General features: G+C 35.1%; 1 protein-coding gene across 1 annotated transcript; it reads right to left on the bottom strand.

The window, feature by feature from the left end:
* Positions 1-14,454: 14,454 nt before the first annotated feature.
* LOC110922718 (FBD-associated F-box protein At1g66310) lies at positions 14,455-15,828 on the bottom strand. Its single transcript, XM_022166943.2, has one exon. The coding sequence runs from the start codon at positions 15,824-15,826 to the stop codon at positions 14,810-14,812; it is 1,017 nt and encodes a 338-aa protein (XP_022022635.1). The 5' UTR covers positions 15,827-15,828; the 3' UTR covers positions 14,455-14,809.
* Between the last annotated feature and the right edge of the window lie 7,915 nt (positions 15,829-23,743).

The raw sequence follows: 23,743 nt of genomic DNA, 5'->3' as shown, positions 1-23,743 counted from the left end.
TGTACCAAAAGACACCAGTTGAATCCATCGAGGTGAAATAGTGAATCGATTGAAGTTCCCATAATTGAAAGCTCGGTATAGAAACGGTTCGAAGGTTTTGTTAATGGGTTAAAAGTATGCTAGAAGCCCAACCATCGTGGTCAAATGCTGAATAGATTCTTTGTCTTTTTATGAACCACTATAAAATTATATTATATTACATTACAAGGCAAAATATCAAATACAAATAATCTTAACATACTAAACATACAAATTGAAGGAAAACCCAAAAAGACAAGGTGGCGTTTTTGTAATTACCACCAACTATCAAAGTTACAACCAAAAATACCTAAAAAAACACAATTTTTTTTTTAACATTTTTTATTAAAAAATCGCTACATTTCGTTAACAAAAAAAAAAAAAAAATTTTTTTTTGCCTGCTACTAAAAGTAGCGATTTTTTAATAAAAAATGTTAAAAAAATAAAATAAAATAATTTGTGTGTGTTTTTTTTTTTTAGATTTTTTTAGGTTTTTTGGGGGGTTTAGTTTTTAGCATTTTAGCTTGGGTGGGGGGGGGTAGGTTTTTTTTAGGTTTTTTTTTTTTTTTGGGGGGGGGGTTAGGTTTTTTTAGGTTTTTGGGGGGGTGGGGGGGGGTAGGTTGTTTTTAGGTTTTTGGGGGGTGGGGGGTGGAGGGTTTAGGTTTTTTTTGGGGGTGGGGGGAGTGGTTAAGTTTTTTTAGGTATATTTGTAGAGTAACTTTAATAGTTATTGATAATTACAAAAATGTCACCTTGTCTTTTTGAGTTTTCCTTCAATTTGTATGTTTAGTATGTTAAGATTATTTGTACAAGAACTTTACCCTACATTACAATTACAGCACTTTTTCTTTCACAGGAAACCACATAATTAAAATAGTACCACTACACATTTTTTTTTCTTTTTTATGAACATTGTGTATGTCAACCAAGCTTACAACTACTACATTTTATTTTATTGTACAATCACGATCATGGTCAGATGGTTTCTTTTAACGTAGTCTGGCTCAATAAATGGCAGCAACCCATAAGAGTTAGAGTATCAATATATTTGGTGAACTAAGTTAGAAACTCACTAACTAAGCGATTTAGTGAAGGGGTATGTATGGTCCCAAAAACCTACGCCGACCAATCAGGTCCCGCGCGGAACCATACTTCTATTATACTAATCTGGCATCTTTCTCAACCTCGCGCCGATCAATCAGGTGAAACCTAGGTCACGCGCGAGGTCTGAGCAAAGACAAGACCAGATTGCACACTTAGCTTCCTGGATAAAAGCCCTCACTTCCTGGACCTTGCGCCGGCTACATGGGTCTTCCTTCCCCAGGGGTCGCGCGGAGGACAGAAGCACAGGTCATCTTAGGACAAGTACCAAAGGTACGAATGGTAGAGCAGTGAACTAATGAGCGTCCAACAAGCTGTATTCGATCGTGCTCCACGATTAATAATCGTACAGGAGACACGAGAGTACACAAGGATGCATACGTGGCACCAATCAGCATGCGCCGACATCTGCTCCATGATCTCCACTCAGCCGCTGATGACAGAGAGACAACAAGGACAATAGTCAGGACACGTGGATCCATTCAGCGTGTGCCAACTCCATCCTCACCCAGAAGCACTAACGGTTGTTGCAGAGGGGACAAGACGGATATTCCTTGTTGTCGACTCCAGTCCCAAGACCCATCAGCCCATCTCCTTCCTCACTACTCCGGTTATAAATAGAAGCCTTCACCTACATGTTTAACCATTCTGTTCCTTGCTCTCTCACTACTAATCACACACTTATTTCCTCAAAACGCATACTTATTCTCATGCCGGAGAGTGGTTAAGAGGAGAACCCCCCCTATTCCCCTCCTCTTACGAGCTTAACAGGGTGTTTAGTGTTTTGCAGTAACATCTCGATCACAGCTCGGAGAAGATTAAGAAGATTAACCTTATTTGTTGAGGCACATACCACAAACTAATCACCAGATTAGTTTGGTGTTTCTTCATTGGCGCCCACCGATTTTTACAATCAATTTCATCTTCTCTTTTCTTTTCTGAGCTATTCTGTTCTCTCGATCAATGGCTGATCAGGGATTCCCAGACTTTGGCTTCGAGACACGCTCTCAAGTAGGCACGGTGGAGGACGTCTCGCACGTCCAAAACCTGCCTACTGACAAGTTCATCGAAGGGGAAACTGCAAACGTTGGGGGAGTCCGCGCAAGTGGTGTTCGCATCATCCAAACGGTTACCTCAACAAGTCATGGCGCTGGCCCGACAACTCCAGCACCATCGAATGTATCCATGTTGTTGGGTTTACCAGAGGGGGAAACGCTCGCCTCCTGGTATGCCAAGCAACAGGCAACCTTGAATCTCGTACACTCGCAGTTGAGCACGCAATAGGCAATTCTACAAGCGCAGACGGAACCATCCCTTGTGGCAACTCCTGCATCAAGGCAGGGGGCGCATCAGACGCCTCCTCAAGAGAATGTACAAAGGCAACATGAGAGACCCGTTTCTCAAAGAAGATCGAGCGCGCACGATACGCGCAACACCTATGATGAAACAAACAGTTACTATGAACACCCCTCTCATGCGCGGCACAGACGCCCATTAAGTAGTCGGTTTGGGCCGCACAACTTCAATGACGAGTGGGAAAACAACACTGATGAGAACGATTCCACATACCCTTAAGAAGCAAGCTCTTCAGTTTTCAACCGTCTGCAAAAGAACCATGAATCGTACAAACCAAAGCCGCACATTACATACAATGAAGCAGCAGAGCATAACTTCAGTCTTGTTTATAGGCTAGCGGCAGCAGCTGAGCATTCCAAATTCACCTGGAGCATTGCTTTTGCTCCGCTGGAGAAATACAAACTTCCACAAACTGTGGGTAAGTTTAACGGCCTTACTGATCCGGATGATCACGTTCAACTTTTTATAAGTGTTGGTGTGGTGGGCGGATGGACCATGCCTATGTGGTGCCATCTCTTCGTTCAAACACTCACGGGAGCTACTCGCGCGTGGTTTGACAACATCCCAGCAGGAAGAATCAAATCATGGATTGATTTCCAAGAACAATTCCTAGCCCATTTCAGCCAATAAAGGCGATACAGGCACGATACATCTGAAGTTATGGACATATGGAGACGAGAGAATGAAGGTTTGGAAGATTTTATCACTCGCTTTAACAAGGAGTGCTTAGAAATTGGTGGAGTGAGCGAAGATCTGATGCGCACCCACGTCAAAAAGGTAATCCGTTGTGATAGTCTAATCCGGACTATCACGGGCAGAGACGGTATGCCTAAAGAATGGGACAAGCTAATGGCAGAAGCCAAAGTAGTCGCGCAAACAGAAGAGTCACTAACTGGTGGCAAGTCCAGTCATTATTCAGAACATCGTTATTCAAGAACCAACGCGCGCGAATCAAACATGCACAACAAGAACAAAAACCCTGGCTGGAAGTCCAACCAGTCCAGTGGTTACGAAGAAAGGCCTCGATTCAAGGAAGACGCGCGCGACACGATTGATCGACTCGGATACCACAAGGCGGTGAAGAACGAGTGTAGGGAGAAACATTGGAGTCCGTTAAATAAGACACCTAAGGAGGTTGTTATGACAGAGAACCATGATTTCAAAGCTCCAAAGCCTATGTCGAACAAGAAGGGTCAAGACCCTAATCTATATTGTGATTTCCACAAAGATACAGGCCACTTGACAGACGACTGTATCAGCTTATGCTAGGAAATCGAGAAGGCTCTCAAAAGTGGAAAGATGGGTCACTTAGTGAAGAATGTGCGCAAAGAGACGCGCCAGATACAGAAGAACGACGATGGAGGTCAGAAGAAAGTCCGTCGGTTAGAAACACACATGGTCGACGGACCAAGAAAGAGCATTAAAAGTAAGGGCAAACGCCCATTCAAGCCATCGTGGCAAGAGCAGCAAGTAATCTTTCCGGTGGTGCGCGGGGGGCCTCGCGCCACACGCCCCGTCGTCATCACCGACATCATTGCCCATTATGAGACGGACTATGTCTTCATTGACCCTGGGAACATAGCCGATATAATCTACGAGCAATGTTTTGATCAATTTGATCCTGAAGATAAGGCACGCCTGGAACCAGTGGACTACCCGTTGTCTGGTTTCTGTAATGAAACGATATTTCCACTGGGTCAGATCAGCTTCCCAGTCACACTATCTGACGGTAAACATTCCAGAACAACTAATGTCAACTTCATGGTCATGCTAGTTAAATCAAGACATGATGTCTTAATTAGAAGAGAAACACAGGGTGAAATGAGCATGGTAACATCCACCCCACATTCGCCTATCGGTTTCCCAACAGCAACGGGGGTGGCAATTATTTACTCAAGGAAATAAGTCATGGCAACTGATGATGCTCGTCCAGCGAAGGCCAGCAAGGTTACGCCTCCAAAAGAACCAGAAAAGTGGATCTTGAATCGCAAGTATCCAGAACAAATAGTGGAGATTGGTCGCACGATATCTCCAAACATCAGGTCACATTTAAAGCAACAGCTCTTCAAGAATATGGACATATTCGCCTGGACACCGTCAGAAATGGCCGGTGTCCCGCGCGACATTATCGAGCATTGCTTAAATACTTTTCCATCAGTCGAACCGAAAGTGCAACGAAAGCGCAGCTTGGGGTCTGAAAAGACAAAGGAGATGAACGAGCAAGTTTGTGAGTTGATGAAGGCAGGTATCTTGCGCGAAGTGCGCTATCAGACCTGGGTGGCAAACCCAGTCATGGTCGACAAGTCTAATGGAGGGTGGCGCATGTGCGTCGATTATAAAGATCTCAACAAGGCATGCCCGAAAGATTGTTATTCACTGCCCGAGATCGACAAGAAAATAGACTCTCTCGCACCGTTCAGATGGAAGTGTTTCTTGGATTGTTACAAAGGCTATCAACAAGTCCAAATGGCCTTGGAAATCTTTATCGGAGTTGCCTTAGCGCGCCGCAACGCGCGCGTAGATATAAACCTAGTTGCCTTAATAATAATAATAATAATAATAATAATAATAATAATAATAATAATAATAATCTATACTATATTATAATGTATGAGGGAATGATATTTTAAGATACCCAAAAAATAATAACTTTTTCCCCACTTTATTTATAGAAAGATCTCTAAAATAAGGGTAATTAAGTCTTTTAAACACTATTTATTTCTTAGCCCCTAAGCTTATTACACTTAAACCCCTAAGGTTTTAACAAAATTATAGATAATTAGTTACAATTCACTCATCCACAACAAACTTATACATTTTTTACGTATTCTTCACATATCTTATATACTATACTGTTTAAAAAAAATCCAAAGATAGCATGACGACTTACACATTTTTGTCAATGTTTCGATAGTTGTGTTTTCAATATCGACGCACGGATTAAAAGCTACAAGTCGTTAATGCTTTAATATACAAGTAATTACTAATTGTGATCTAATGCGCCTAATCTACAAAGATGGGCTCCATCTATGCAAACAAAAAACAAAAAGAATTAAAAATACCATAACATAAAATGAAGATATTATGTGTCACATTTTATTTTATTAAAACTGCCTAATATATGTACTTAGAAATATCTTATAAAAACTTAAAACTAACTAAAACAAACTTCCTAAATAAAGGGGTGTCAAATCTAAAATTAAACCCTAATGCACTTCTATAGTTACTTACTACTATAAATACATAGCAAGACACCCCTATATCCATTGCTAACCAAAGTTAAAAAACGAATCCAGTTCTGAATTCAATTGTTGCGAAAAACCAAACATGTGAGATTCAAAATTCTAAGGTCAGTTCTATTATACCGCAGTAGTGAATAATTGTTTTCTTTTATTTACTTTTATGTGAATGTTAACTTATTTGATTTTTCAGATTCAGTTGCATGATGAACATGCCAATTTAAACAACTCATTTGTCGAACAAGCTTCTAAGGTATTGATTTTGCTGGTTTTTAAGTATTATTTTTGCGTATATCTTTCATATTAACTTGTTCGTTATGTTATTATATGTGTGTTTTATTGTAGGATGATGGTGATAAAAGTGTTAATATTATTTCTTATGGTGCAATGTTAGTCCATACAAGTCTAATCTTTAACGTGAATTTAGTGAATATGTAATTTTAAGGTTTATTTAATCTTTTTTTAACTTTTGTATTCAATTTTTGTACTTTTTAAGGATCGAAAGTTTGAGACTCAAAGGAAGAGGTTCAAGAGACTCTCTGAATGGAAATGAAGTGAGGTTATTAATTTAGACGATTCTGAGGACAATGACAAAGAAGAGGAATTAGAAGATACTGCTGATTCAAGCACAAACCAGAAAACCCGATTAAAAACACATCGAGTGTCAATTCAAAAGCAAAACAGATTTCATGCAGTATAATATGAAATCTATCAAGTGTTTTTATGTTTTTTTTTCATTTTCAACTGTTATGTTTGATCTAGACGTATGAATGAAGTTTATTTTATATTTGAACTTTATTTTTTGTGTTAATATAATGCAGTTATTGACCGTATTAATAAAGTTCAAAATCAAGTTAGTATCCTAAATTTACAAGTCAACTAAACTTATATAAGTTAATATCCTAAAGTTGCAATAATTAGATATTGTAGTTAGATAAAGTCAAGCTGAAATTATAAAATATTGCAATTATTATTGAATATTAATCTAAAAATTTGTATTTCTTAATTAAAAAATAATAAAGTAATAAACTTTAAAGCTAAACAAAAAAACTGAACTTACTATGATATAAAGTTAATAAAGATATAAACTCCTAACATCCTTTTTTTTTTTTACAAAAACTGTTTTTAAAATTTTATAAAAAATATATTTTTTTACATATATAAAAACGAAATTTAACAATTAAAGTTAAAGGTGTAAAACGTACTTACGAGTCAACTATTATTTTTTTATTTTTATAAAAAAAAAATTTAAACTTAAAGTTTATTGGATGAGTACCATGTAGATACATAAAAAAAGTTATGAACTAAAGAATAAAATTATAAAATTTATCATTTAACCAAAAAAATAACCTTACTTTACACTATAACAACTTATATTTTATTTTTTGTCATTTGATTATCATCTTTTTTTTTAAAAAAACGAAACTTTACATGTGTAAAACATTTTTTTTACTTTATTTATAAACAAAACATTTTGTTTCTATAAAAAAATAATTCTTTTATAAACATTTTTTTTGTAACAAGTAATATAAATAAAATACTCCAGAAATTTACAATCTTTACTAGATAAATACTAAACCATGTTGTAAATTTTTAAGAATTATAAGTTCAACTATATTGTTCTAGATAATATTAGTCAGTTTCAAAAGAATTCTTTACCAACTTAACTAGATACATAGTAGATTTGTTGCATATTTTTAGGGATTATAAGTTAAAAGTAGACTCATATAGATAAGATTGATTAGGAACTAAAACTCTGAACTTAGTATGATATAAAATTAATAAAGATATAAACTCTTAACATCCTATTTTTTTTTATAAAAACAGTTCTTGAAATTTTATAAAAATATAAATTTTTTATATCTGTAAAAAACCAACATTTAACAATTTAAGTTAAAGCTCTAAAACATACTCACGAGTCAAATACTATTTTTATTTTTATAAAAACGAAAATTTTAAACTTAAAGTTTATTGTCTGAGTACTATGTGGATTTAAACTTAAAGTTTATTGGATGAGTACTATGTGGATATTTAAAAAAAGTTATCAACTTTAAAGAATAAAATTATACTTTATAATTTAACCAATAAAATAAACATACTTTACAATTATAACAACTTATCTTTTATCTTTTGTCTTTTGATTATTAATTTTTATAAAAAAATAATATTTTTGGTCTTTTGATTATTACTTTTTATAAAAAAAAACAAAATTTTACATATGTGTAACATGGGTAGGGATCGTGTACATTAATTAAGAAGTGTGAGAAGTGTGAGAAGTGTATTATAACACTATATATAACAATATATAACACCATATAAACACCGTATAACACTATGTAACACCATATAACACTATGTAACACTATATAACAATATATAACATTATACATCTATCACAGACATGCTATCAAACAAAATATAGTGTTATATAGTGTTATATAGTGTTACATAGCGTTATATGGTGTTATATGGTGTTACATAGTGTTAGCGGTGTTTATATGGTGTTATATAGTGTTATATATAATGTTATAATAAACTTCTCACACTTCTGGATTAATGTACAGGATCCTCTACCTGTGTAACATTAATGACATATATCCACCGCAATAATGTTATCATAAATATTATACGAATAAGAAAACTACCAGAAATGAGTTCCGTAATCCAAAGTGTCGCTCCCGTCGCATCGCGTGGGCACCTTAATAGTAATAGTAATAGTAATAGCAATAGTAATAGTAATAATAAATAGTAATAAAAATAATATATTTCTTTCCATTGAAGGAATGAAAAAAAACACTCCTTTACCAAGGAAAGGAATGGAAATTATTATATTTTTTTTTGAAAAAAAAGGCGATGTATTAAAAAGACTTAAGCAAGGTGCTCAAGCAAGTACAAATTACAGGAAAATAAGAAAGGAAACGGAGGTACGATACAATTACTCTCTTATACAAAAACTCCTCCATTTTTTCCATGGCAAATCCTTGAGTTCTGAGCGATTACAAACCCATGTGAACGAAACTGCCTTGATGTCTCCAATTATCTTCGCAAGGACTGGAAGTTTGCTTTTGAAAATGACGTCATTTCTCGTTTTCCAAATGATCCAGCAGGTTGTTGCTACCACCGTATACACCGCCCTTTTGTATCTCTTTATCCCTTGATACGAGTCCGTGAACTCCAATAATTGCACCACACTTAGGATATATCTAGGTGGAGGAATCTTCATCCATTGAAAGATTACCGCCCAAATTTGTTGAGCCAAGCCGCATGTAACGAGAAGGTGGTTAACCGATTCAATACCTTCATTGCATAGGACACAGTTAGCCGAGGGAAGATGAATACGCCGAATCTGAAGTGCCTCTCTTGTAGCGATCCGGTCCAATACGACTCTCCAAAGGAAGCAGTTAACCTTTTTGGGAATCCAATGCAGCCAATTCAGTACTTTTGTTTCGTTTATTAGACTGATTTTATCAAGTTCTGCCCTTACCAATCCTGCCTGAAATTCCACTTGTTTCTCACCCATCCTCCATAGCCACGCATCAGATCTTTGACTAATTGTGACCCCGTTTATGACTGCCAAACATTCATCCCATTCTTTTAACAATACATTAGATGACAGATTGTTTCTACTCCCCAGAACCACTCGATACATCCTTGGTTTGTTCTATAATGATACGAGACATAGCATCTTTTATCACTTTCATGATTATAAAGATTCGGAAAAGATTCTCTTAAGGTTCTATTTCCTGCCCATAAATCCAACCAAAACAGGATTTTATCTCCTTTTCCCATTTTTGGAAGCATTCTTTCACATACAACAATTGGCTGATTTGCATTTAACCGACCCATATTAACTATTGCTTTCCAAACACCACCAATAGAGTTTTTTAGTGGGATTGAGGATTTACTTTGAGCCCCACTATGAAAAGCCATGATCACCCTTGCCCAAAGGGAGGAAGGTTCGTTTTTGTAACGCACACACCATTTGATCATGAGGGCCTTGTTCATTGATGCAATACTACCTATACCCAACCCACCCTTATTTTTTGGAGCTACCACTTTAAACCACGGGACCCAGCTGACTTTGTTTTTTTCCATGCACCCGGCCCACAGGAATTTGCGACGAATTCTTTCCATATGTTTAACAACTTGAATTGGGGCACAAAAAAGTGAGAGGTAGTAGGTGGGAAGATTACCTAACACCGCTTGGATTAGTGTCACCCTACCGCCGAATGATAATGTTCGAGCCTTCCATAATGTAAGCTTTTCCTCAAATCTTTCAATGATAGGCTTCCAAAACTTCACTTGATTCATGTTTGCACCAACCGGAAGACCGAGATAAGTAAAGGGGAATGCACCCGTTTTGCATTGTAGGATTGCCGCCTTTTGCATAATAGCTTCGTTTGATACGCCCAACCCAAATAGATGACTTTTGAAGAAATTTACCTTTAATTCTGAAGATAAATGGAAGCATCTTAATAATCTTGAGAGATTATGGAGGTTTGTATCTGACCATTCCCCCACAAATAAGACATCGTCCGCATAGAGTAGGTGTGAGATGGTTGGGCCCTCATTTGGCATGTTAGCCCCTTTGAATAAACCGTTTTCACTAGCCGTGATTGTTGCAACATGAAGAGCTTCCATAGCTAGAATGAATAATAAAGGAGATAGAGGATCCCCTTGACGAACCCCACGTTCGATATTGAATTCTTGTGATGGAGAGCCGTTTACCAAAATTGAGGATCTTGAAGACGATAAAATGCCAAAGATCCATTTACGCCATAAGGCTGGAAACCCATTTGCGAGAGAATAGACTCTAGGAAGTTCCAACTTATAGAATTGAACGCCTTTTCAAAATCTACTTTGAATAACATTAGCTTCTTTTTCACCTTTTTGCTCCATGAGACCAGTTCATTGATAATAAAAGGACCCTCCAAGATACTACGACCCTCGATATAAGCCGTTTGGGTGTCGCTAACCAGAGAACCCATTACTCTCTTCAATCTCTTAGCCAAGATTTTTGAGACCAATTTCGAGATACAACCTATGAGGTTGATAGGCCGAAATTCATTTATGAATTGAGGGTTGGACACTTTAGGCACTAAAGTGATGAAACTCGAGTTACACCCCCTGTTGAGCTTCCCATGGACATAGAAATAATCTAAAAGTTTGACAAAATCAGCTTCCATACTTTCCCAAAACTGTCTGATAAAGCTGAAAGTGAAGCCATCTGGTCCCGGTGCCTTGTCACCCCCACAATCCCACACTGCCTCTTTAGTTTCTTCTTTAGAAAACCGTTTTACCAGCAGAGCCGATTGATCCAGAGACAAAGCTTTGAATATGTTGTTTACAAACTTGGGTCTGCAGTGGTTATCCTCTTTGAATAATTTCTCAAAATAATTTTTTATCTCCAACTTTAAAGAATCCGGCTGCGAGATCCATACATCATTGAAAACAAGACCGTTAATCCTATTGTGTTTCTGATGACTTTTGATAATACCATGAAAGAATGAGGAGTTCTCGTCTCCCTCGATTAACCATTTGACCTTTGCTCTTTGCTTTAGATCCTCCAAATTATATCCTTCCAGTTCCGCCACTTTGTTAACCCATACTTCTCTACTTTGAATTTCCTCATTCGAAAGAGACATAGATTCGGCTTTCAAGTCAAGATTTTCTATTTTCTTTGTGAGCTCACAAATTAATCTTTGATCCCGGGCCTTTAACTCCTTACACCATGGTTTGATTGCCGTTTTAACTGCTTTCAGCCGTAAACTTACCATTTTGTCCGGAGGGTTCGGTTGTTGAAATTCAAGATACGAGTTTAGCACGATGTTTCGTAGGCTTGCTTCATTAAGCCATGAGTTGAAAAAACGGAATGGAGGGGTGCCGAAATTTTCAGCTGAGCATTTTAGAAGCAGGGGACGATGATCAGAACGGTATGTGGGCAACCCAGATAGAGTTGCAGAGGCCCAATTTGACAGGAAAGAATGGCAGACCAGGACTCTGTCAATTTTACTAAGACTTCTGCCGTCATCCGCCATATGTGTATATGAACAACCAAGCATATTGTATTCAGATAGGCCTGCTGACCGGATAAACTGATTGAAGCTTTCTGCCGCTTGAGTGTTGAATCTGGAATTCCTCCTTTCTCTGGGTTCCCTAACACAATTAAAGTTGCCCAAAAGAATCCAGGATCCGTTGTGTGAGCTTAAAAGATTAAGCAGATTCGACCACAGATCTTTTTTACTATTATTATCATGGGGAGCATAGATATTCACAACATTGACATTCCCACCCCCATTTGTTAATTCACCCATAGTAGCCAAAAAATGTCTGTTTGCGACCGATGATTTTTTAATGAAAATAGATGGATCCCAAATATTCAATAAACCCCCCGATCTCCCAGTAGCATCTACTGCTTCTGAATCAAAAAAGGGGTTACCCCAAAAAGAGTTCACCTGTAACTTTTCCGAGTCTGTAAGCTGGGTTTCTTGTATTGCAACGAAATTGACCATGTTGTGCTTGATCAACTCTTTAATATGCATCGCCTTCATGGGGTCCCCCACTCCCCTAATGTTCACGGATAGATAATTCATTGGGAATTGATCGACACCCTTTCACCTATCACTTGCTTCCTGATGTCATTTTCTTTGCCATTCATGTCAAAACCCAGACACTCTCCGACTTCTTTTGTGAGACTTACTTCCTTTTCCACCTCCAGGTCCTCCTGTTGTGAAACCGATCCCTTTTCCTTTGATACACCATCATCGACTTTAGATCCAGTGTTTCTCCCTTTACTTTTCGGACAATCTCCATTGCGTGGGGTCCAGAGCGAGTCTTTCATTCTCGTAGAAGGAAATCTGAATTTAGATTTCTTGCCAAGACCAACTCGATTTGAATTTGCAGAGATTTGTTTCGATGATTCTGCCATGTCGTATGGAGGAATGTTTAGGTCAAGAGTCTCTTTCCCCTTAACCTGTTGTAGTAGTGCTCTTAGGTTGAAAGGATCTGGAGACTCTGAATTCTCCTCATTTATAGACTTGGGCCGGGCTGCATAATTATTATCTGAATTTTCAGATGGGGGAGTCTCCAATATAGGCCCAGCATCAAAAAGCTTGTTAAGCCCAAGACCATCCTCATTATCTGCTAGACAAGTAGGTCCAGCATGTGGGGGAGGTGGAGGGGTATCATATGGGCCCATTTCCGAACCCACCGAATTTGATGATACGACCCTTTTAGGGTTAATGTCATTGTGTCTACAGTCATTGGATTTCGAAAAAGGAGAATTAATATCACCAGCCGACTTTGGAGACTGTGCTGAACACCTTCCAGTATCCCTATTATTGTTGCCTTTGTTTCCAAGAACTCCGACTTTTGGGCTACCCTTTTCAACTACCGGAGAATAGTTGCTGGAGCATGACTGTCCAGATTCCGCCTGAGTTTTTGAATTATTCCGGTCAGTGGGCGTAACGGGAGTGAACAGGGACTCGTCACAAATATCTTCCGTAATTAGAATATCATATGGACGACCGTGCCAGGCAATAGTTAGAATGTTGTTTATGCGGCCAACTTTGCTTTGCTGGTAATGAAACACACTGAATTAACCGATAGGTACAAATCTTCGTCGTCAGCTTTGGAAGGGATTAACACTGAACCAATCAAGTTTCCTATTTGATCAAAAATGTTTGGACCCCAGAATTGAAGCGGTACCCCCCTAATATAAATTCTTGCTAGTGGTTGATAGTTATTATATTTGGTAGGAGTTAGATTCCTTTGAAATGCTCAATTTCATTACCACAAGCTAACCAAACATGTTTCTTTTTATTCTATCAGAATAATCCATTCTTTTCCACCTTTTATTCCTTTCTACCAAACGCTACCTAAGTGTTTATAAACTTATTGGGTCACCATCACATGTTGGTGAGCCATTTTTGGTATAGTCGTAGGTGCAACCATGATAGGCATAGAAATCAAAACCATTGCGCTTATATCTATCCTGCTCACATCAACAAGTATATGTTGTCCAAACCTATACAAAAAGGCATAACTAATTAGTGTCATGTTGAATATTAAATCGCCTTGTTATAACCTTAATACTTAAGAGAAACAAGTAATAAGATTGTTGAAAAGGCATGTATATTAAGTTTTGAATTCTATGATATCAAGTCTTTTTATGAATTTAATGAGAAAGACTGAAATGCAGACAACAGATCACCACATTCTCTGTAGACTGCAATCATGGTATTTCAAGATACATCTCTTTCCAGCATTTCATCAAACAAAACACATGGTATGCATACGTTGAAACAAGTGAACCCACGAGGGTTTGTGACTCTAATCCTGACTTATAACATGTGAAATCACTCTTTCAAACCTTTTGTTCAGATACAAACACGAAGAACAATAGCAATGGTGATTGAATTGGCCTTAAAATGTTGCAATCATTATACCAATAATATAATGGTTTCTTACTGGTTTGATGACTCTCTTAAGGAAATTACTTAGATCATTAACACAAGTGAAACCAACTTCTTATAAAATTGCCTGCAAAAGCAAATTATAAACAAACCTTCTGAATAGGTAAAAAAAAAAAAAAAAAACCATTTCCACAAAACAAAAAATAATAGAAACAAAATATCTAGTCATCACAATTTTATAATAAACAATGAGTTGTCTCAATGTGCAGGTAGAAGTTTTAGATTGCATCATGCATATGCTGCTCATTTCACAAAATTAACTAATAGTAGAATGAGACCAATATTTTCCATGAAAATGGATCTCACAACACCTCGAAGCCTTAGGAAGCTTACGCAAGTTTGCACAAAACCACGTTTCTTCTTCAACGTTGCAAGACTCTCTCCAAGTGATTGTTATATTCTTCAACACCGCGGAATTCTTCAGCATGTATTTCAGAAACAGCATATCACGTTTCCACAACTTACAAATTGAAATCTTGATGGTTGTAAGATTTGTTAGCATACAAGCCGGAGCGGACTTTGGTTCCACCCATGTATGAATTAGTTTCTAACTCAAACAAGATAGACAAGTTAGTACATTTCAATATTATGTTTGGGTAACATGTACAAAAAGAAAAATGGTCAAATCAACAGCTCAGGTACCTCTTCAATGTACAAATGTTTCAGCTCAGGACAACTTTCAAGAAACTGAAGGATCGATCTAGAATGCTGGAAATTCTTCAACTTCAAGTGCTTCATATTTGGAAAGATGGGCAGAGGTGAAGTGAATAGGAAACTTACATTTTGAACAAAGAGTGATTTGACTCCACTTAATCCATTTAGAAGCTCAACCAACAGATGATGACGATCAAATATTATTTCACTAAATGAAACAGAAGCCTCAACCAATGACGACAAATCTTCCATTACAAAAACCGAGCACAACATACCACCAATACATAGGTATTCCAGATCAGGGACGTTTAAAAAAACTTTGTTGATAACAGATGTATGATGTGGCCATGTTAATTTCAATCTTTTCAAAGTAGGGATATTGGATATGTAATTTTCTTTATTCACTTTGCACATAATATGCAAAGATAAATTTTCAAGCAGTGGGCAACCATTGATGAGTTTATACAATGCATTAATGTAATGATCGGTGTAAACGCTTATGTCAAGTGATTTCAGGCAAGGAAGATAAACCAAAGGCAGATCCGTCAAAAAACTCCGAACATAATCACAAAAATCTAATTTTAGTTTTGTGAGTGTCTTGCAAGTGAACATGCTTAAAGGCAACTTAAGTGAAAGTGAGGTAACCTCTATGTCAAGCTCACGAACGTTTAACCTGACTGCCTTATCAATCCAATTTGATACTCTTGACTTTAGATTCCAACGTTTAGAAAAGTGTAACCGAAATAACTGAAGGTGGGATGCCTTACAAACGTTCATTACCCAGTCTCCAAATTTTATCAAGATGTTTTTATCATGGAATGTATCATCATCAAAGTCAAGATTCGTGACAAGCCTCCATTTGTACCTCCAACTTTTGGATAAAATGCTAGTTTGCACAGCATCTTTCGTAGGCATTGAAGAGAGTATATGTGAAGCTATCTCTTCAGGCAATATGCTAAGCCGGTCTACATTCTTTGAACTCATTGCGCTTCTTAAAAAACAAACACAATCAAACACAAAAGTTCATAATCAAACTGTATTTATATTAAAGTTGGATCGTGCGAGCATGTTAATATATAATCAAACAAAAATATTCAAAATCAAAGATGAAAACATACCAGATTAAGCCAAATGCACCATAGTTTTTTTTTTTTTTTTTTTGGTGCCTTAGCTGAAACTAACCAATTGTAGTTGCATTTTAACCGTCTAATAAAAAAAAAAGCAGGGTCTTATTTACGTGTGGAATAGTGTTTTAACAATGAAACTAAAAACTGTCAATGTACATTCAAAGATGAAAACCTAATCAACCGAATCCTTACCTGTACAGATGACAAGAAAGGCAATTAGGGTTTGGGATTTCAAAGTAAAATCCCAATAGAAACACGGATTGAAGGTTTCACGAGCACGATCACTTGGAATAAAACGCCGTTGTCTCAGTGGCCGTTATCTCTATTTACTTTTTACCCTATGATTTTGGCCCACGGTTTCTTTTAATGTATTCTGGCCCAAGTGTTATAAGCCCAAAACAGTATGTATGATAAGAGTTTGTGGAGGCGTATAATTAAGGTTTAGGATTTGTAGGAGGTGGGTAAAAGAGGTGCCTTAGGTTTGTTGTAGGGACTTGATGTTCCTATAGGGCAGACGTTGCATGTCATTGTATTCTTATATTTATGCCTATGTGCAGGGGGCGGACCCACCCTAAGCCGTGGGTGGGCGGTCGCACCCTTTGAAAAAAAAGTTTCAGTATTATTTTACTCCGAAAATCCCCAGATCGCCCCCCTTAAAATTTTGTAATCGCCCCTTGAGCTTGGACCTCATGAAAGAGAAGATATGAAAAAAATGAAACAAAATTAAAGAATCTGTTCACCGGAAAAACTGGTGGAAATAAGAACTCTACTGCTGCGTGCAAATAAAGAAAAAAGAGAAACAATGTGTATTGTTCTTTTTAATATGGACCAACTCAAAAATTACTTTATTTAGGTTAAAACACGAATGTCAAAAAGTAAAAGAGAGTGAGTGGCTCCTATTACACCAAAATTGTTGGTAGTACTAGACCTATATTTTAAACTTCAAATATCTTTATTTTATTCACCATATATAAATTTAATTTAATAACTGTGTATGAGTTTTGCTTTTATTTTTATTTTTATTTTTATTTTTATTTTAAGCTTTTCAAATATCTTTATTGTATCTGATTTAATTTACTTATTCATTATTAATTTACTTGATTAAGTTTAATTATTTATATAATTATTCATCACGACTTTTATTGTCCTTGTCACAAATAAACATGTTTCAAAAGTTATATATGTAAAAACATTTTAATCCCATGTTTCTTACAATCATTAGACATCAACGACATTTTAAGAAAGTTGAGTATAAGAATGAGATTGTTGTTTCCTATGATCGAACCAATAAATTATTATTTGGAGTTAATTACAAAGTTAGTCCCTGTGGTTTGCACAAAGTAACATACTCAGGTACTAATAGTTTAAAATCACATTTTAGGGTATTAACTTTTCATTTTATAACGTTTGGAGGTATTAACGTTATTTGTAGGTTTAAAATCACATTCTATTAGTACCTAAGTATGTTATTTTGTGCAAACCACATGGACTAACTATGTTAATACCTAAGAAGTTAATACCTCCAAACGTTACAAAATGAAAAGTTAATACCCAAGAAGGCGATTTTAAACTATTAGTACCTAAGTATGTTATTTTGTGCAAACTACATGGACTAACTATGTAATTAACTCTTATTATTTGTTTAGTATTTGAGAGGATTGGAAAAATGTTTTAAAAATTATATATGTAAACATTTTAGTGAGATGTTTCATACAATCATTAAATATCAAGGGCACTTCAAGAAAGTTCAGTATAAGAATAAGATTGTTGTTTCTTATAATCAAATCAATAAATTATTATTTGTTTAGTATTCAAGAGGATTGGAAGTGAGGTAAAAATACATTAAGGAACGTTTTTACAAGTACTAAAATGAAGTTGTTTTACAAAAAAAAAAAATCATGATATGTTAAATACTTAAATTTAAAGTGAATATGTGATAATGTGATGTTGAGATATGTTATTGAGTTATTGACTTGAATGAGAAGCCATCTCCGATCCGACCCAAACCGAAAAAAATATATTATATACCAATAGACACAAGACCCTTTAAAAATTTTCGCACCCCGTGAAAAAAGTTTCTGAGTCCGCCACTGCCTTTGTGTGGTCTCATGAGGTCACGCATTTTTCTATGTTATTTTCATCAATCTTGCTATGTGTGGTCCCATGAGGTTATGTATTTTCTATGTTTTTTTCATCACTCTTGCTTGCATTCGTGTTCTTGCTAATTTTACTATTTTCATGCTTTATTGTTTGTTTGTTTGTCTTGGGTGTTGTTAGAGTTGAGTCGAGAGTCTCTCTAGAAGCAGCCTCTCTATCTTATAGATAGAGGTAAGGTTTGCCTACATCACACCCTCCTCAGACCCTTTCAATAGCTTTGCTAGTTGTGACATTTATTGGGTACGACTGATAACTTAACCAAATATACTGATTAAAAATGATTTAATTTAAAATAGAATGATTTAAAAAGTAATTATAGTGTCTCGTTTTTTGAACCACAACGTTTTATCAAGTGAACCTGAATTATATATAAAGAGTTAAGTTCACGTACAAACAGTCTTATCATACAAAACAAAACGTACGAAAGGCATGAAAAAGTCAAAAAAACATGGTGACATTTTCGTAATGATTTGCTCATATAGGTAATTATCAAAATTACTATACAAATGATCTTGTGGGGTAATTTTGATCTTGTAGGGTAATTTTGTAAACCGTTCTTGTATGGTAATTTTGATCTTGTGGGGTAATTTTGATACACTTGTAGAGTAATTATGATACTCTACAAAATTACCCTACAAGATCAAAATTACCATACAAGATCATTTTTAGAGTAATTATGATACTTTACAAAATTACCCTACTAGAACATTTTACAAAATTACCCTACAAGATCAAAATTACCATACAAGATCATTTTTAGAGTAATTATGATACTTTACAAAATTACCCTACTAGAACATTTTACAAAATTACCCTACAAGATCAAAATTACCTTACAAGAACATTTTACAAAGAGTAAACTGCCATTTTGGTCCCTGAGGTTTGGTCACTTTTGCCACTTTAGTCCAAAAATCAAACCTTTTGCATCTGGGTCCCTGTGGTTTCAGTTTTAGTTTTATTGCCATTTTGGTCCAAAAATGAAATCAGGTCATATTTATCTTATAAAATACTGCAATTCTGTCATTCTACTCAGGGGCAAATCAGATCATATTTGTCTTATAAAATCTGGTATTTATTTATAAAAAAGAAATGACCATTTTGCTTCTACGGAAAATGACAAAATAGCAGGATTTTATAAGACAAATATGACCTGATTTCATTTTTGGACCAAAATAGCAATAAAACTGAAACCACAGGGACCCAGATGCAAACGGTTTCAGTTTTGGACTAAAGTGGCAAAAATGAACAAACCACAGGGACTAAAATGGCAGTTTACTCTTTTACAAAATTACCTTACAAGATCATTTATAGGGTAATTTTGATAATTACTCTACAAGTAAATAATTACGAAAATTTCACCGCGTTTTTTTTACATTATCACCCTATTCGTACGTTTTATTTAATAAAAGTATTTGTATTTGATCTTTTGTCTATATATAAAAATGTTTTATCAATGAACCTGGATTATATATAATAAGGTCCAAATATATTATGAAAATTGTTAATGTGCTACATAGACTTTAATGAGATCTTCAATTCTTCATCAGTTTTATATCTGTACATTTTTATATTCGATTTTTTAAGGAGAGACATACAGTACGCTAAAAGTTATATTATATAACCCTACAAAAAGTAACTTAAGACACAATGGTTTGGATCACACCCCTTCAAAGACACAATGGTTTGGATCATACCCCATTAAAAAGTCACAACCCTTCAAATTACTATTATATATATCACACCCTTACAAAAAGTTACAACCCTTCATATATTTACAAAAAGTCACAACCCATCACACCCCCTTCAAAAAGTCACAACCTTTCAAACTACTTTTATGTATATCACACCCTTATAAAAAGTCACAACCCTTCAAACTACTTTTAAATATTTCATACCCCTTACCAACTTGAGGTTTGTACCCCATTCGTTTAAAAGTAGCGCTGGTTAGAAATTCTATGGATAAGTTTCTACCTTTTCGTTAAAAAGTCGAGTCGATTAGAAATTATATAGAGTAAATTGCACAAAACGTCCTTTAAGTTTCACCAATCTTGCTGGTTTCAGCCTTAATCTTTATAAGTTGCCAAAACCAGCCTTGAAGATTAATTTTGTTGCAGGTTTCATCCTTTATAACTAACCCAGTTACTAATCCATGTTAAATGGCCTCACATGCATAGCATGTGAGGGTAAAACTGTCTGTTCATCTCTCTCTCTCTCTCCACTTTCTTCATCTTCAACCTCCAAAATCACCATAGCTTCAACCCTCCATTGTTGACAGCTATGTCGTTCCTTCCAATTTTTGGGTTTTGAATCTGCACAGCCTCTGCAGCTGCATTAACACGAGCGTGGTCATCTGAGCCTAACCCCATGAGACCTCCTGATTTACCCGCCAAACCATCCTCCATCTCTGAGTCAAACGAGACCCCTGCAACAGCACCTACCTGTTCACCAGCCGACTGGGCAGTAGAGGCGGCTGACTGCTGAACACCCACCACATCCATCTCTTGCTCAGAACCTTCTAGGTTAGCAGGGGTGGTATCCAACTCCCTGTTATTTCCTTCCAAATCCATACTCTCATCAACAAACCCCTGCGATTGGGGGTATTTTACCGAAGAAACACTAGACTTTCCACATGTGGTATGCAAGTTATAACAGAACCCAGGGGTTTGTTGAACAAATTCTTTGACACTGAGATTAGCTAGGAGGGGGTTAAATCTTACCGAATTCTTAGTATTCTTCATTCTCCATTTCCTGTTTCCGGATGGTATTGCTGCCGATTTTGCATTTCCTGGTTCCATATCGTTGGTTTCCAAGTCACTTGAAGCCCGATTAACATGCGCAGGATATGAAAATTGCTGCTAGGGTTGAGTAATTTATTCAGGATGGATCGTATCTGGAGAAGAATTAGGGGCTGGTCTTGATTACGCTTATCCATCTCCAGATTTGGAGTTAAGTTGATCAAAATTGACACACTCCCATGGCTAGTGTTAATATAATGCAGTTATTGAACGTATTAATAAAGTTCAAAATCAAGTTAGTATCCTAAATTTACAAGTCAACTAAACTTATATAAGTTAATATCCTAAAGTTGCAATAATTAGATATTGTAGTTAGATAAAGTCAAGCTGAAATTATAAGATATTGCAATTATTATTGAATATTAATCTAAAAATTTGTATTTCTTAATTAAAAAATAATAAAGTAATAAACTTTAAAGCTAAACAAAAAAACTGAACTTACTATGATATAAAGTTAATAAAGATATAAACTCCTAACATCCTTTTTTTTTTACAAAAACTGTTTTTAAAATTTTATAAAAAATATATTTTTTTACATATATAAAAACGAAATTTAACAATTAAAGTTAAAGGTGTAAAACGTACTTACGAGTCAACTATTATTTTTTTATTTTTATAAAAAAAAATTTAAACTTAAAGTTTATTGGATGAGTACCATGTAGATACTTAAAAAAAGTTATGAACTAAAGAATAAAATTATAAAATTTATCATTTAACCAAAAAAATAACCTTACTTTACACTATAACAACTTATATTTTATTTTTTGTCATTTGATTATCATCTTTTTAAAAAAAAAAAAAACGAAACTTTACATGTGTAAAACATTTTTTTACTTTATTTATAAACAAAACATTTTGTTTCTATAAAAAAATAATTCTTTCATAAACATTTTTTTTGTAACAAGTAATATAAATAAAATACTCCAGAAATTTACAATCTTTACTAGATAAATACTAAACCATGTTGTAATTTTTAAGAATTATAAGTTCAACTATATTGTTCTAGATAATATTAGTCAGTTTCAAAAGAATTCTTTACCAACTTAACTAGATACATAGTAGATTGTGTTGCATATTTTTAGGGATTATAAATTAAAAGTAGACTCATATAGATAAGATTGATTAGGAACTAAAACTCTGAACTTAGTATGATATAAAATTAATAAAGATATAAACTCTTAACATCCTATTTTTTTTTTATAAAAACAGTTCTTGAAATTTTATAAAAATATAAATTTTTTATATCTGTAAAAAACCGAAATTTAACAATTTAAGTTAAAGCTCTAAAACGTACTTACGAGTCAAATACTATTTTTATTTTTATAAAAACAAAAATTTTAAACTTAAAGTTTATTGGATGAGTACTATGTGGATTTAAACTTAAAGTTTATTGGATGAGTACTATGTGGATATTTAAAAAAAGTTATCAACTTTAAAGAATAAAATTATACTTTATAATTTAACCAATAAAATAAACATACTTTACAATTATAACAACTTATCTTTTATCTTTTGTCTTTTGATTATTAATTTTTATAAAAAAAACAATATTTTTGGTCTTTTGATTATTACTTTTTATAAAAAAATACAAAATTTTACATATGTGTAACATGGGTAGGGATCGTGTACATTAATTAAGAAGTGTGAGAAGTGTGAGAAGTGTATTATAACACTATATATAACAATATATAACACCATATAAACACCGTATAACACTATGTAACACCATATAACAATATATAACATTATACATCTATCATAGACATGCTATCAAACAAAATATAGTGTTATATAGTGTTATATAGTGTTACATAGTGTTATATGGTGTTATATGGTGTTACATAGTGTTATACGGTGTTTATATGGTGTTATATAGTGTTATATATAATGTTATAATAAACTTCTCACACTTCTGGATTAATGTACAAGATCCTCTACCTGTGTAACATTAATGACATATATCCACCGCAATAATGTTATCATAAATATTATACGAATAAGAAAACTACCAGAAATGAGTTCCGCAATCCAAAGTCTCGCTCCCGTCGCATCGCGTGGGCACCCTAATAGTAATAGTAATAGCAATAGTAATAGTAATAATAAATAGTAATAATAATAATAATATATTTCTTTCCATTGAAGGAATGAAAAAAACACCCCTTTACCAAGGAAAGGAATGGAAATTATTATATTTTTTTGAAAAAAAAGGCGATGTATTAAAAAGACTTAAGCAAGGTGCTCAAGCAAGTACAAATTACAGGAAAATAAGAAAGGAAACGGAGGTACAATACAATTACTCTCTTATACAAAAACTCCTCCATTTTTCCCATGGCAAATCCTTGAGTTCTGAGCGATTACAAACCCATGTGAATGAAACTGCCTTGATGTCTCCAATTATCTTCGCAAGGACTAGGACTGGAAGTTTGCTTTTGAAAATGACGTCATTTCTCGTTTTCCAAATGATCCAGCAGGTTGTTGCTACCACCGTATACACCGCCCTTTTGTATCTCTTTATCCCTTGATACGAGTCTGTGAACTCCAATAATTGCACCACACTTAGGATATATCTAGGCAGAGGAATCTTCATCCATTGAAAGATTACCGCCCAAATTTGTTGAGCCAAGCCGCATGTAACGAGAAGGTGGTTAACCGATTCAATACCTTCATTGCATAGGACACAGTTAGCCGAGGGAAGATGAATACGGCGAATCTGAAGTGCCTCTCTTGTAGCGATCCGGTCCAATACGACTCTCCAAAGGAAGCAGTTAACCTTTTTGGGAATCCAATGCAGCCAATTCAGTACTTTTGTTTCGTTTATTAGA

This window comes from Helianthus annuus, chromosome 17 (genome assembly GCF_002127325.2).
Source record: "Helianthus annuus cultivar XRQ/B chromosome 17, HanXRQr2.0-SUNRISE, whole genome shotgun sequence".
NCBI classification, from domain to species: Eukaryota; Viridiplantae; Streptophyta; class Magnoliopsida; order Asterales; family Asteraceae; genus Helianthus; species Helianthus annuus.
This window is presented reverse-complemented; position numbering and strand designations above follow the sequence as displayed.

Excerpts from the sequence above, each read along its gene's own strand:
- LOC110922718 (XM_022166943.2), bottom strand. The coding sequence starts at position 15,826 with ATGAGTTCAAAGAATGTAGACCGGCTTAGCATATTGCCTGAAGAGATA.